Raw genomic sequence first — 14,324 nt, forward strand, 5'->3', positions numbered from 1 at the left:
AATCTGCATTGCAAACAAGGGACATCATCTGTCAATCAAAAAGTAACTTTCCATTTGGAATGTTCCCAGGCAAAGGCAGTGGGAAGCTAACCCCCACAGCTGAACTGAAGGACTCTCTCTTGGCTTTGGAGAGAGAAGGGAAGGAGAGACTTGCTTTTGGGGCTAGGCTGAGAGGTTTCTGACTATACCCCTCTTAACTTCTGACCTGAAGCTTGAGAGACTCTCTTTGGAGAGAGAGGAGGGAAGAAGAAGATTTTGTGTGACTGAGGGTGGTGGCTGAACATGAAGAGCTAATTGTGTCTCTGGACTTGAATTAATCAAGCTGAGATTATCTGGCTGATTAAAAGAAGAAGAAAAATACTTCTCCTCCAAAACTCCCTGACTGTCCCTGAGTCACAGTTGTGACAGAACTGCCATTTTCCTAATATCCTCCTAACTCCTTGTATAGATTAGAGAAAACCCCATCCCTCTTACCTTGTTTTCTATCCTGTCCTATCTTTCCCAATAAACCTCCTTACTTGAAAAAGAAGGAAAAATCTTCTCTAAACCTCACAGTTCACCTTGAATTACATAGAAAGATGGCTGACTTAGGGGAGAGGGGGAAGGGAGGCAAGAGGGAGCAGGTGGAAAAATAGGTGGCATTTGAGGGAGGAGGGTAGGCAAAATCTTGATCCATAAGCCATCCAGTAGTGATCAATAGACACCCACTGATAGTATCTCTCTATCTCTCAGAAATATCTTGATCTCCAAGTATCTCCTTTATTGCAACTAGAAACATCTCCAGATTACCTATTTATTACACTTTTCACTGCCTCCAGGATCAAATACAAAATATTTTGTCTGGAATTCAAAGCCCTTCATAACCTGCTTCCTCCTACCTTTCCAGTCTTCTCACATCTTACTATCCAACCTGTTCTCTCAGATCCGATAACACTAACATCTTTTTTTCATCCCTCAGACAAGACACCTCTTGGTTCTGGGTATTTTTTCTGGCTGTTTCCCACTCCTGGAACACTTCCTCTCCTCAGCTCTGACTAATGCCTCCCCAGCTTCCATTAAGTTGCAGCTCAGAATCCATTTCCTATAGAAATCCTTCCCCAATCTTTCTTAATTCCAGTGATTTTCCTCTGTTAATTATTCCCTTTTTAACTTGTATGTAACTTGATGTGTGTATATATATATATATATATATATGTATTCACGTTGTCTCCTCTATTAGGTTGTAAGCTTCTTGAGGACAGGAGCTCTCTTGTGTTTCTTTTTGTATCCCTAGAACTTAATATAGCAAATATTTAACTTAGTACAACTTAGTACCTCGCATATAGTAGGTGCTAGTTAAATGTTTATTGACTCATTCTATTGCCTCTCCTCTCTTCATTCTTTATGAAACTTGCTTATATCTATGTGTTTGTTTGTTGTCTCCCCCATTAGACTGGAAGCTCCTTGAGGACAAGGACTGTTCTTTGTCTCTTTTTTGAATCTCCAGTGCTTAGCAGTGTCTGGCATGGAGCTTCAAACTGCGCACTAACAACTCCATAACGAGCTTAATAAATGTTGATCAGCCATCTGGCCTAAGCACTGAGCATCAAAATGCAAACAGTAAAGCAGTTGCTGCCCTCGGGAGCGCGCATGCCCCTGGGGAAAGGCCACGGACAAAAGGCTGCTGCAAAGCAGGAGTGGGGAGATGGAGGGGGAGAACTGAATGGTAGACAGAGTCCAGCTGCCAGGCCTTTAGCTAGTGGAGGAGTGAAGATGCATCTAGGTGAGGCCTTCTCCTAAAATGAACCCGCTCATCCAAGGAGAAGACCCGGGCAAAGGAGGGGACTTTCCGTGCGAGAAGTAGGCCAGGAGTGCCTGAGCTTCTGCCCCCAAGTATGGACGGCGGGGCAGGGAGGATCCTAGCGCGATGCGCTTGCGCAGCCTGGTAGAATGGAAATGACATCGTGGGGCCGCCTCACTGGCAGAGCAGCGAGTGGAAGCTATTAGCCACGAATGGGAGAACATGGAAGGCGTGAATAAGGAACGGAGAGAGGACTGGCGACTAAAGGAGAAGCCGGGCAGGCCAGGAATGGGAACAAGGGAAGGCCGACCCATTGTCTTTTCCGTCCAGTCGTATTCTTGGGATGCCAGAGAAGGGAAGAAACGTCTATACTGCTGCTGCGACAAAATAACCGCCATTTGTACAGAGCCTGCTCTAGCAGGGCGCTAAGAAGTGTGCAAGGATGACCCCGCTGGATACATCCTGGGAGGCAGCCTCGGCCCCCTTCCTGTGACTCGGCCAAAGAACGGAGGCAGACGGGCTCAGCCCTTAAGTAAGTGTCTGAGGCCAAACTCGAACTCGGATCTTCTTGACTTCAGCTCTGCGTGGCTTCCGCGAATGCACCCTGCGGGGGCGTTTCACATCCGTGAGGTCTGGCGCGCCTCTCCGGAGGTCCGAGGGATCCTTGAGATCGCGTGCCGGCGGTGCCTGGAAAGGAAGAGTGGCCAGTCGGTGTTTAGCACTCTGCCCGCCTCTTGGATGCGAAGGCGACATCAGAGCCCTCTCGGCCCTCGCCAGACGTGCGCCTACTCTCCCGGCCGGGCTCCCAGCGGGTCCGTGTAGGAAGCGACCTGGGCGTGAGCGCTCGGCCTTCCTGGACGCTCTGCTTGAAGTCCAGCAACGCCAGAGGCCACGCGAGAGCGTGTCCGCGGCCGCCCCTCGTGCGGCCGCCCCTCGTGCGGCCGCTCTGACGCCAAAGCCTGCAGTCTGAGTTCCCCAGAAGGTTTGTATTATTAGTTGTGTGTCAGAGCTCCGCCCATACGGCCAGATCCCGCGAGATCTCGCAGAGACCCAGGAGGAGCGAAAGCGTCGGCTGGGCTCAGAAATAAGTTTGGGGAACCCAAGACAAGGCCGGGAAGCCTTGGCGGCGCCGTTCTCGCTTCTGGGCATCCCGGTGTGAGTCCTGCGGCTCAGTGGAGGGAAGCCCGAGGAGAGACGGATGGATTCGAAGGGGAGAGCCCTGACGGGGCGCCTTGTAAGGTCTTCGGCTAGAGATGCCTGTGCGCGGGCAGAAGGGAATCCACCTCAGCCATTCTGAAGGACGAAGGGAGAAGATCGGCAGGAGCGCCGGGCACGGGAAAGCTCTGTGGTCAGTCCCTGGTGCGGGGCTGTGATGCCGTTGTGTGCTGAGGACCCACACCCTAAACACGTGCACGTGTGGGGGGGGGGAGGGGGCAGCGGCCAGTTCAGGTTGGGGAGTGTTACAGATAGGAAATGCAGCGTGAGCTGGTGATCACGGACTAGATCTCGGGAGAAAGGTTAGGGCTGATCATGCCAGAAGAGAAGGGGATACCGAACGCACACACAAATACGGATGTCTGTGGAGAGACGGAGGGAGCAAGAGATGGGGGGAAAGACAACAGAAAGGAGAAGGAAAAGGGTGACAATGGGGGAAAGAAAGACAACAGAAAAGAGGAGAGAGAAACAGAGAGGAGGAGAGAGAGACAGAGAAAGGGGATCTCGCTTCTAGGGGAGGGTCTCTGACCATAGCCAATAGGGAGGCTGCTGGAGAAGAGTAGCTCCTGGAAACCACTCTCTACTTGTTTGGGCCTCAGGGCACACCCCAGCTTCTCCTGGCTCAATCCTGTCTATTAATAGGGAAGATAAGAAGCCTTCAGAGGGCTGAAAAGTTCAATCTCCAACACCTCTCCCCCAGGAGGAAGAATCCCGACTGACTGAGATCACCTGAGAAGGCTGCAACTGTGACAGAGTACCTTGATTCAGGGCTCTTCACCTACATCTTCAGCTTCTGCTTCCACCTGGGGAAGATCTGGTCTCAGGGCTGCCTAATACGCCATCAGCCTTATCTAGTCAGTCAGCAGAGCAGAGAAAAAGCCCCTTCAGGACAGAATAGCCCAAACCCACAGATCCAGCAAATAATCAGAGGAGCAGGATTATAGCCAGTGATAGGGGGCAAAGAAGGAAAAAATATGAGTAAACACCAGAGAAAGAAAAAAGAAATGACAATGGACAGCTTCTCTCCAGGCAATGAACAAAGAGCAAATGGAACAGAGGAGGACCAAGGAACACCAAGCAAAAACCCAGCAACTCCAGCAAATTGGACTCGAGCTTTGGAAGAACTCAAAACACAATTCAAAAAACAACTATGAGAGGCTGAAGACAACTGGGAAAAGAACTTATAAAGCAAAATAAATCATCTAGAAACAAAGGCACATGAACTAAAACAAGAAAATAGGGTCTTGAAAGCCAGAATGAGGCAAAGAAAGTGAAAGATGACCTACAAAGAAAAAGAGGGCAGAAGAAGAATGTTCAAAAAGCCAGGGATGAAATTCAGTCTTTAAAAATTAGAATCCAATAACTAGAAAGGAGACTTCATAAGTGTTGGGTATATAAGAGAAGGATAAAGCCCAGGTCCTAGCTAGAGAAAAAGAACAAAATTTCTCTTCCTTTCCTCTTCTTCCTTTGTCTAGTTCATAGTTTGTAGAAAATTCCTCACCCACCCACTTCCAACTACCATCCACCAAAAGAATCACAAGAGGAAGGGAAGTGGGAAGGGGAGAATTAGAAGGGGAGAGAGAGATAGACAGACCGAAAGACAGATAGACAGACAGTGAGTGTGTGTGTGTGTGTGTAGGAGATAAGCCTGACTGAGTTTGACCCACTGCCCCTTCTATCATCTCCATTTCAGATTGTGCAAACATTGTCCTCTGTTCAGTTTGAAAATTCATAGATCTTTTATCTGTCAGGAGTGGAGTAAGCCCAGCACCAGTCGAGTAGGTTAAAAAATATGCCAGGCAGGAGGTTAAATATTCATTTGAATGTCTCCAATAATGGGCAAATCAGCTATTTAAAGAAGGCATTATTCCAGTGTGTTGTCAACACGGCTATTGATTGGAATTAACCCACTCCCCAAAGTCCCTGATCATTTTTAACAGAAGTTTTTCCTCTTTAATAGGGCCCTAAGCTTGCCCTTTTTTGTGGTCAATTTAGCAACAGATTTGCAATTAATCATTTGCTGATTGCAATGAATGGTCTGTCAATAATGCATGGCTCCCATGCTAAAAGGGTTCTACTGAGCACTCTCTTCCTCCTTCTGTCTAGGGAGCACTTTGTCGAGCTGGGTTTCCTAGAATGGCTCATGAAGTGATGTTTCAGAGTAATGCATGCTGGTTTTAAAGAGACACTGTGGGCTTCTCAAGGAGACATAAATCACGTTGGGGCCCAAACTTTCTTTTTGGTATTCCGATATTTGGACATCTGTTCCAACTCCTTGGATGCGAGCTAGGCCTCATACGACACAGGAGAAGGAACGGAGGGCTTCATTATCTTAAATGTCATAACATTTGTTTGAATTATCACACGTGGATTTTAAATGCTGAAATTGTCATCCTCACTTTTTATTCATTTTACTGTCCTTTCAGAGGACGATAAACCAGAAAATCTTTTTAAAAATTGCATTCATAATTTAGGGGAAACAATTTACAATTGATGCAACAACAGGGAAATGGTTGCAGATGAGCTATACAATTTGGTAATTCCTTAAAGCATAAATATTTTACTGAAAGAAACATACCCTTTTAAGGCACAAAAGATTTCTTATTCTAGTGACAGTGCACTTAGTGACAAATAATGCATGAATAAGAGGCCTCCTTTGCCCATTATGAGATGTCTGCAGAGCGGCCTTAAAGTCTCTTATTTGTTAAGTTATGAATTCATTGTATTTGGAATTTTCCCATTGTCTGTTTCAGCAAGAAATGACCCTTTTTGCTCCGACCTCTTAACTTCTGCTACATTAATGGTGACTTAATGAATAATAAACCAGGAAAATGAGAAAATGAGATGTTTTCATTTTGAGTTTAATGGATGAAATGACCAAAATAAAAAAAATCAGAAGCCTGGTCAGTATCACCAGATAGACATCATGGCTCAAATGTTTGTTGGCTCCACTGGTATTCTTTCAATTTCAGGGAAAAAATAAAGAAGGGCCTTGTGGGGGGGGGGGGTAGCCCCCTATCCACCATTAGAGCATGCAATGTGTGAGGGTTCGAGTGGCATGCCGTCTTGGCCATGGAAAGAGTGCAGGCAATATGCGATCAAAGAGTCCGTTGAAGTCATGGGTGACATATTATTCCAAGATTTGAGTCAGACCCTGGGAGCTACTCGTGCCCTTGTGAGTCGTCCTGGACCAGAGTGGATCGTAGAATCCTAGTAAACCTGTTCGCTGTTATTTAACTACATCATGGAAGCAAAGGAGTATTTTCCAAATTGGTATTTTATATTTGCATATTTAAAAAATGTAATGGAAGCTTTCACTGTGCTGTGCGTTTTGCATGTCTGATGTCAGACGCTTTGACTAAGGCAGCATTTCGATCCAGAGCATTTTCTTACTGGCAGTAAGGAAAGGCGGCTGCCCGTCACGACATGGCGAAGGGGGATGCGCAGGCTCATCCGTGCCATTCCAGGCTCCACCCTGGTTGAAGTTGAGCTCCTTGACAATCAGTAGAAATAGCAGCTGATCGGTGCTAAGTCAGGCTGTTGTAGAACTTTCGACCAATCCGAGTATCCTGCAGCGGCTCTTTGGTCCAGGCGGTGCCTCAGGGAAGCGCACCCCTCCCCCCCACCTCCCCTACAAAATCTCGGCTTCCTTCCGAGCCTAACTGGGGCTCATCCCCTCCATCCGGCTTTCTCCCTCTGGAAATCCCTTTGTTTCACTTTGTCTTACTCAGACGGACTTAGACAAAGGCAGAATCCCTCCATCTGCGCAGGGCAGCTACCGTTCCCGTCTTTATGCCCTCAGGCAGTGCCCAGCCTGGGGCCTGGACTTGGCGCCCAGCTCCCAGCTAGTTACTGCAGCAAGGTGGCTTTCCTGCGCATTCCCCCCGTAGGGTTTCTCCAGGTGTTTTTTCGAGCCTCTGGGGAGGAAATCACCAAGATCAGGGAAGAGTGCGGAGAGTAAAGGCTCTCAGGAGGAAGCGGCGGGGTCTGGCCTCTTCTCTGCAGCCCCTGCCTGCGGTGGGCCGGAGATGTGGAGGAGAGCGAGGCCCCCTCCCCGGAAGGAAGCCATCAGCCGCGCAGCCTCTGCGGAGCCGCTTCTCCAGGACTTGGCCCAGTGGGCTCCCAAGTGTCTTGGCGCCGCTGACCAGGGGAGAGTCTTCAGAAGAGGGTCTTGGGAAGAACCCCATGACGGGCCGTGTCACTGCCTTGGTGGCCTCGAGAGGAGAAGGATTCGCTGGAAGATCGCCCGAGATTGTCCTGGATGGAGTCGGAGATGTCTGGCTACTTGTCAGGATGGCCTCAGCTCTGGCCTCTGCTGGCCTCTGCTTTGTTGGGGGCTGAACTGCAGCGTGCCTAGGGAGGAGGAGGGTTTGGGGAGTCCAAGCTAGGGATGAGTGTGGAGCGGAGAAGCTCACGGCCTGCTCAGGACCCACAGGGCCGCCTCTCCTGCCTGGCTGGCCTTTTCTGCCCCAGGACCTCCACGTGCCGGCACACAGAATGGATCTTTCCGGCTTTCCTAATGTCAAAACTCCAACAAAAATAGACTTCACCGTCTCTCTCCATCCTTTCTCAGAGGCGCGTTTGCATGTCTGAGTGATTCAAATCAGAGCTGCGTGCCCAAAGGTGGTTCTGTTCCAGCAATGCATATGAATCGTTTCAGGGAAGCATTTGCCTCCTGCCAGGGCTGGGAGAAGCTTGGCCTGCTTGGGCTCTTTCTCTTCAGCCTTACCTACACTTCACTCATTCCCTCCCCCCCAAAGGCCCTGAGTCTCCCCTAAATTTTGAGCTGGTGGGGAAGGCCTGCACTTGGATTTGAACCCGCCTCTGGCAGCCGTGACTCGGACTGTTGGGGGCCCTTATCCTGGGGCCCCCTGGGGGAAGCCGCGGCTGCCCCGAGGCCGCACCGACGCCAGACGCACGTGATTCTGCGCGGTGGCCCAGGAGGAGGACTTCAAGGGGAGTCGTGCCAGCATCCTCGGGGGTGCCACCTCCCACTAGCAGGCTGGCTAACATGACGGCCTGCTCCATGGAGGAAGCGGTTCCTGAACTCGGCCCAGAAGGAACTCGGGGTGCACGTCCAGGGCCCAGAGGGCGGGATTCGGGACAGGACGAGGGAGCACCAGCGGGCCGCTAGGCCGCCGGGGGACACGAAGGGGCTCGTGAGATGCGTCTAGACAGCCCGTGTCTGGAGGACTGTGAGTGACCAGCTGGGGACGCTGCGCTGCGCTGAGAGGCCCTGGAGCGAGCCGGGGCCTGGAAGCCCAAGTGCCCGAGTTGAAATCAGGCCTACGCCCTCACCGTGTGACCCTGGACAAGTCACTTCACTCTGTCGGCCTTCTATGTCCTCGGCCTTGGTTCACGGCCACTTCCTTGTCAGAGCGCACGTCCGCTTAGAAGGAATAGACTGCCATGACCGGGGACGGAGGAGCTGGAGCCCAAAGGAGCTTCTCTGCTCCCCATGGCCTGCCTCCTCCGCTCTCCCCCCGTCCTCCCCTTCCTTGTCCCTAGAACGGACTCTGGCGGCTGTGCCAAAGCCCCTGGCGATGCCCGTCTGTTGGCTCGTCTGAGCCTTCTCTCAGGCTCATCTGCTCCCCCTTCGTCCCGTGAGCCCTTGAAGGCAGGCCGGCAGCCCCGTCGCTGTTCCTGCGCCTCTCTGGGGCCTCGTGAGGCAGCCCCCATTGTTCCTCCTCTTTGGAGTGAGAGGAGTCCGAGCGGAGCCCAGCCCAGCACGCCCCTCTCCCAGCTCTGTCAGCATTAGGGCAGCCTTGGACGAGGTGGCCGCTGCGCTCGTGCCGCCTTTCTCTCCGAGCCCGGAGTCCTGTGGGTTCATTTGGTGTGGAGAGGTTGAAGCTTGATCGGAGGCCGTCTGGTCAGAACGTCTCCTTTTACAGATGAAAAATGGAGGCCTGGGGATTGTTAGAGGAGGGGGATTAGAATCCAGGGCCTGGGACTCCCAGGCCTGGCGTGTGTCTGCTGTACCGTCTCTGGTACCAAAGCGGGTTCAGCTGCTCCTAAAAAGATGGGTTTTCGTTCATTTGTCCACGATCCCAGGAGCCAGGGCTGCTTTGGAGCGTTCCTGTGCGTGTGATAAACTAAAGGGATGCCGTGAACTATCGAGCGGGGGGGGACCTCAGAGACCGTTTAGTCAAACCCCTTCATTGGACCAAGAATGCAACGAAGCCCCGAGGAGCCGGGTGCCGGGCCCACAGTCCCCTCTCTGATTCCCTTCACTGCACGTTTATCGAGTGCCTACAGGACCAGTTGGTTATGTTCTCCGACTCGGATAAATTCCTTTTAGTTTTCCCTGTGTAGAACGAGGCTCCTGCTGGCTGCTCTGTACCTCCTAGAGGTGAGGGAAGTCCAGTGACCTGCCCAAGTCTGACATCTCCAAACGCCCCCAGTGGGTCAGGCTCTTCTGTGCTGGTTGCATGTGGGAGCGGGGCTCCGGGGATGCAGGCGGTGCCACGATCATTTGTGGGGTCCTTCTCAATCCCCACCCTGCTGAGGGACCAGACTGAGGCTCCAGTCACACTGCCCAGAGGAGCTCTCAGGGGACAGGAGGCCCAGAAGCAGCCAGTTTTTTGTCCAGGAAATAGCTGCCGGCGCTCCTCAGGTTTGTCCAGGGAAACAAGTGATTTGGGTGATTTTGTAATCGTGGTTGATCCCAGAGAGCTTTGAGTCGGGTGCAGAGAGCCCCATTCTTCTTACAAACACTTATTCCCAATGCTGCATTGTCCCTTCCTCCAGGACTTGTCCCTTGTCTCTTCCCTCCTCAAAATGACAGAAGATCCCTGCTGAAGCAGCCTTGCTGTGGGATTTACCTTTTGTCTGGGTCACCAGTTTCAGGCACAGTGTTTGCTCATGGCTGCTCCCATGAATGCTTATCCATGGACTGATCGATTGATTGATTGGTGGAAAAAAAGAAGAGAATCTGCTTCTTTTCTGGAATCTCTTAGTCACATAATCACTGATGACTATTGCCATTAGGTTGTCTCAACCGATATTTAGGTCTCGTTTTAAAGCATTTTGAAACCCATCTCAGGTCATTTGAGGTTCTGTGTGTAATATTTATAGGGAAAGAATGGGGAATTGAAAAAATAGGGACTTCTGAAGGTTTGTAGCAGGGAATGGAGGAGTTGAAGGGAGAGAGATGCCCCCTGCTGAGAGGCTTTTTTTTTTTGACCAAAATGGAGTATCTGAAAAATAAGCCACTTATGATAGCCTGTGGTTATGTCTTCTCTCTGGATTTCTTCCAAAGTTGCCCCAGAAAAAGGCTAAACACGGACCCTCCTGAGGGACAAGACTTTTCCCCAATTTTGGTTGCCCAGCAGGGGTCCGATGAGGATCATTTTTGTAAATTTGATGACTGAACTGAGGTTCAGCTCCCTCAATGCTCCAGAAAAGATAGTCTACTTATCTGACTGTGATATTCAAATACAATAAATTTTAATAGCTAGTTCTGATTGGAGAGGTATCAGGGAAAAGGGAAGAAGGAAGAGGGAGATCCCTAAATAAGATTGGAGTCTTTCTCAGCTTTGGAGCTGAGGCCAGGCCTCACAGGCTGGTGGAGGGTTTCTCCCACTCCCGTCTACACTATATCTATGCTAGTTTTCTTAATTTCAAAATCTTAGCAGTAGACAGCAAGCAACAAGAAAAGTTTTGACCTTCAGAGCTGGTTGGGCCTATTTTGGGGGGCTGAATACAGTAGAGGCACCTCAATCCAGGGACTGGGAAGACCAAGCTCCTCCCACTTCCCCTGCCAGCAGGAAATTTAGCAAGTCACAAGACCAACTGCCACTCCCACTTGCCCCTTCCCCCACCAACTGTCAGACTTGACAATTTCTACTCTCTTTAATATTCCCACTGTTGCTTGTTCTAACACAGTGGCAGAAAGTCCAGAACTTATTTTAGTTTACTTTCCACATGCACTCCCAAGATTTGAGAGCTGCGATGGTGGCTCATTCTGTCAGGATGGCACAACAGGGCCTGCTCCTCTCAGGGTGTTCCGTTTTAGGACTTGATAGAATAATCTGGCTGCTGACATGTATTGACCGTATCGCCCTCCGCGAATCCCTGAACCTCTGTGTGTGTCTCCAGCCATCGCTGTGGGGCTATTTGGTGGAGGAATACTGAGCCGTAGAAGTTCCTTACAGAAATCACAATTCTTGTATCTTCCCAAAGTCGGGAGTGTTACTGATGTCTGCCCTGCCTTAGCATGGTGCCCGGCACGCCGTAGGACTACATCACATGAAAAAGATCATCTTCCTTTACCCTCTCCGCGAAGATTTGTCTGATTTCCCAGTTACGAGGAGATCGAGATCTGTCCCTTCACCTCCCCCCAAAATAAATCAACATTGAATCCTATCTCTCCATCCCGCCTCCCTGCCACCTTTAGGATGCGTCTCTGGAAAATGGGAGCCAGTTTATGTTTGTTGTTGTCTGTCTATAACTTAGCACGTACTTCATAAATGTTGCGGGCTTATTGTTTTAAGTCATTCTATCCTTTTATGTAAGAAGTCACCATACTAATTCTATACCCCAACAGAATTGGTGAAGACCTCCTCCCTTTGGAGCGTTCGGTGGCTGGCGTGTTCTCCCCTCCCAGAAGTACCTGTGCTCACTCCGCCACCACATGCTCTGTTACTGGACATCTTTCTATGTCCTCAGAGGAATCTGGCCTCATGTAGGTGGCCACGGAACACATGAGGCTATTGTTATTGATCAACTGGCCTCCTCCCTTCCCCTATATGAATCAAAATGGTGAAATGAAATCTGGATGGAACATGGGAGAGGGCATCACTAGAATGCTTTTGAAGGTGCTTTAACCCACTGTTACTGAGAAGAACCAAGCACTGGGCACCTTGACAGGATGCAAGTTAATTTACTCTCAAGATTCCTTCCTTTTGACTACAATGCAATGTAATTTCAACAGCACTGAGTCCCAGCTTAGATAGAATAACTTAATTAAAATGGCAAAGAAAGTTTATTAGAAGAGGAGCGAAATTGTATCCGGACATTGAGGCTCACTCATTTTATGTGTGCTTTTTGGAGCAAAGGTTGTGTTTTCCTCTCCTTTAAGGAACACGCCAGCAATAGCACTAATTTATACCCTTCCTGCCTTTTCAGACTGGACAGAGACTGGGTCCTTATGGTATTTTAGATATCCAACCTAAATACGCTCCATATCCCCGTTTCCATCTGCAAAACATAATGGAGACATTTCTTCTCATGTTACATTTCTCATCTGATTTTTACTGGTTAATGGTACAGGTTCATGGAGAGGTAGTTTCAAACAGTATTCATAACTACAATAGGCAACTCTCTGATTTGCCTGGAATATTCCCAAGCCAATAAAGTTTGTTTAATCTTCATTTCATACTTCTGTAGAAACCATGAAGACGTTCCATGATTGTAGCATTCATTATAAAAGCAACCATCTTCCTTCTGCATATTGAGCCTATCATCATCCCTTCTTGACTTGAGATGTCTGCGTTGTCGTTGTTCAGTCATTCCACTCGCGTCTGAGTCTTTGTGACCCCATTTGGGGTTTTCTTGGCAGAGATACTGGCGGGGTTTGCTGTTTCCTTCTCCAGCTCGTTTTGATTGATGAGGAACTGAGGTAAAGAGGATGAAGTGGTTTTTCTAGGGGCATCATCTAGTAAGTGTCTAAGGACAAATTTGGACCCTTCAGGCCCAGCACTCTGCCCCTTGCTTTCTGTGGCGGGCATCGATCTCATGTAATGCATATGGAGGCCATTCATTTTGTACTTCCTGTGTCCCACCATCAGCCTCTTTATTTTATTCATTGGACATATCATCCGTGGTCTGTAGGTTCTGGGTTCATTCCAATACGTGACTTCTTTACACCTCTTCGTTTATTCCTGCCATGAACTTTTGGTCTACTTTTTATTTTCTGGAAGTAAATGAACAACCAAGACTTCCATGGTGTCCCCCCTCCACCATTGTAGACAGATTTGCAACTGTAGAATGTAATAAAGGATGAATGAAAATACTAAAGAAGATTCTAGCCACTGGAGGCCAGTCAGAAGAAGGGTGTTCTCTGGGAGAGTTTTGATTCTGGTCTGGTCTTTTACTATTCATCCATTTGAGAAAATGTGCCAACAAGAACTTAAAATATGTCTCCTAAGATGCGTGTCCTCTTTTGACAAAGAGATTGGGCACCCCAGGGAGCATCTCCAGTTTCTGACTGAGTCTCCCTTCTCTAAGGGTGAGGGCGCCGTGTCTTCTGTTACTGTAGTGGGAAGGGGCACGCCGTTGAAGAGCCTGTCTACACTATTGGTGGTTGTCTAGTTGGTCCTCCAGACTCATCTACTAGTATTTTAGTGATACTTTGTTAGCCAGACCCAAGACCCCTTTGGCTACTACATACCAAAAAAGGAGTGAATCAGAGTTTTCCGTATGTGACATCCCCTTGGTAAATCCAGGGAATACTCCCCCACGACCCCTCGCATCCTTTTTAGGAACATGCGATTACATTTTGGAAAACAAGACCACGCTTTGAAAGGGGTGGGAACGACAAGAGGTTTTGAAACAGAAACAGTCTCGGGATTGAAGAATCTGACGTGTGTACATGTTGGATGAGAAGATCTGCCAGAGCGAAGCATCTCCTTCTGATGCGTGTCCTGTTCCTGCCCACTGTCCAGAGGCGCAAGGATGCCTTGTGGTGCCCAGGAGCGGGGACTTGGCTTGTGAATGCATTATTTCTTCATGACGGTATTGTTTCCCTTTCAGGATGCTTCCATCGCCCACAGATTCCACATTATGCGAGAGAAGCACCCAGAGAAGTTCAACAGCCGGTAGGTGCCCAGTAATGTAGCTGAACCTTTCTGCGGTGTCGCCAATGCCTGTGTGTGTGTGATGGGGGGATCGGGTCTGTGCCTGTAGATGGGTGGAAGAAGACCTTGGTGCCTTTGATTTCCCTCTCAACGTGGCCGTCTTCCTCAGGAAGCCGCCTGCTCAGTGATCGTGCTCCCGTTTGTGGGCCATCGGGGTATTAAGGGGCGCTGCGGAGGGGCAGGAGCGAACACCCCCCTAGTGCCAGATGCCTCCCTTTGGGGAGAGAACCCCGTCCCCGAGGGCCTTCTCTTGGGCTGGGCCTTTTCAGAGTCAAGCAGAGCTGGGGGGGGGGGGGCGTCCCAGGGCTGGACATGGCCAGCAGAAGGGAGGGATTGTCCTGGCTTGCCTTTGTGCAGGATCTCCTTTCCCCGCGCCTCTGGCTGCGTCTCTGTCTCTAGCTAGACAGGCTTTCCCGGAGACGAGGACTTGGGGGGCGTCGAACATGACACGGGCCAGGACTGCGTCCTTTGGG

At 49.8% G+C, this 14,324-nt stretch overlaps 1 protein-coding gene across 7 annotated transcripts in view; it reads left to right on the forward strand.

Annotated features, from left to right (window-relative positions):
- Positions 1 to 14,324, forward strand: part of DGKB (diacylglycerol kinase beta) — a 643,039-nt gene that overhangs the window by 374,254 nt on the left and 254,461 nt on the right. For all 7 annotated transcript variants that reach the window (XM_056800573.1, XM_056800574.1, XM_056800571.1 and 4 more), the window contains one exon: positions 13,748 to 13,812. In XM_056800573.1, the coding sequence (XP_056656551.1) occupies positions 13,748 to 13,812 (65 nt within the window). The remainder of the gene's footprint in view (positions 1 to 13,747; positions 13,813 to 14,324) is intronic.

Source organism: Monodelphis domestica, chromosome 5 (assembly GCF_027887165.1).
Source record: "Monodelphis domestica isolate mMonDom1 chromosome 5, mMonDom1.pri, whole genome shotgun sequence".
Classification (NCBI taxonomy): Eukaryota; Metazoa; Chordata; class Mammalia; order Didelphimorphia; family Didelphidae; genus Monodelphis; species Monodelphis domestica.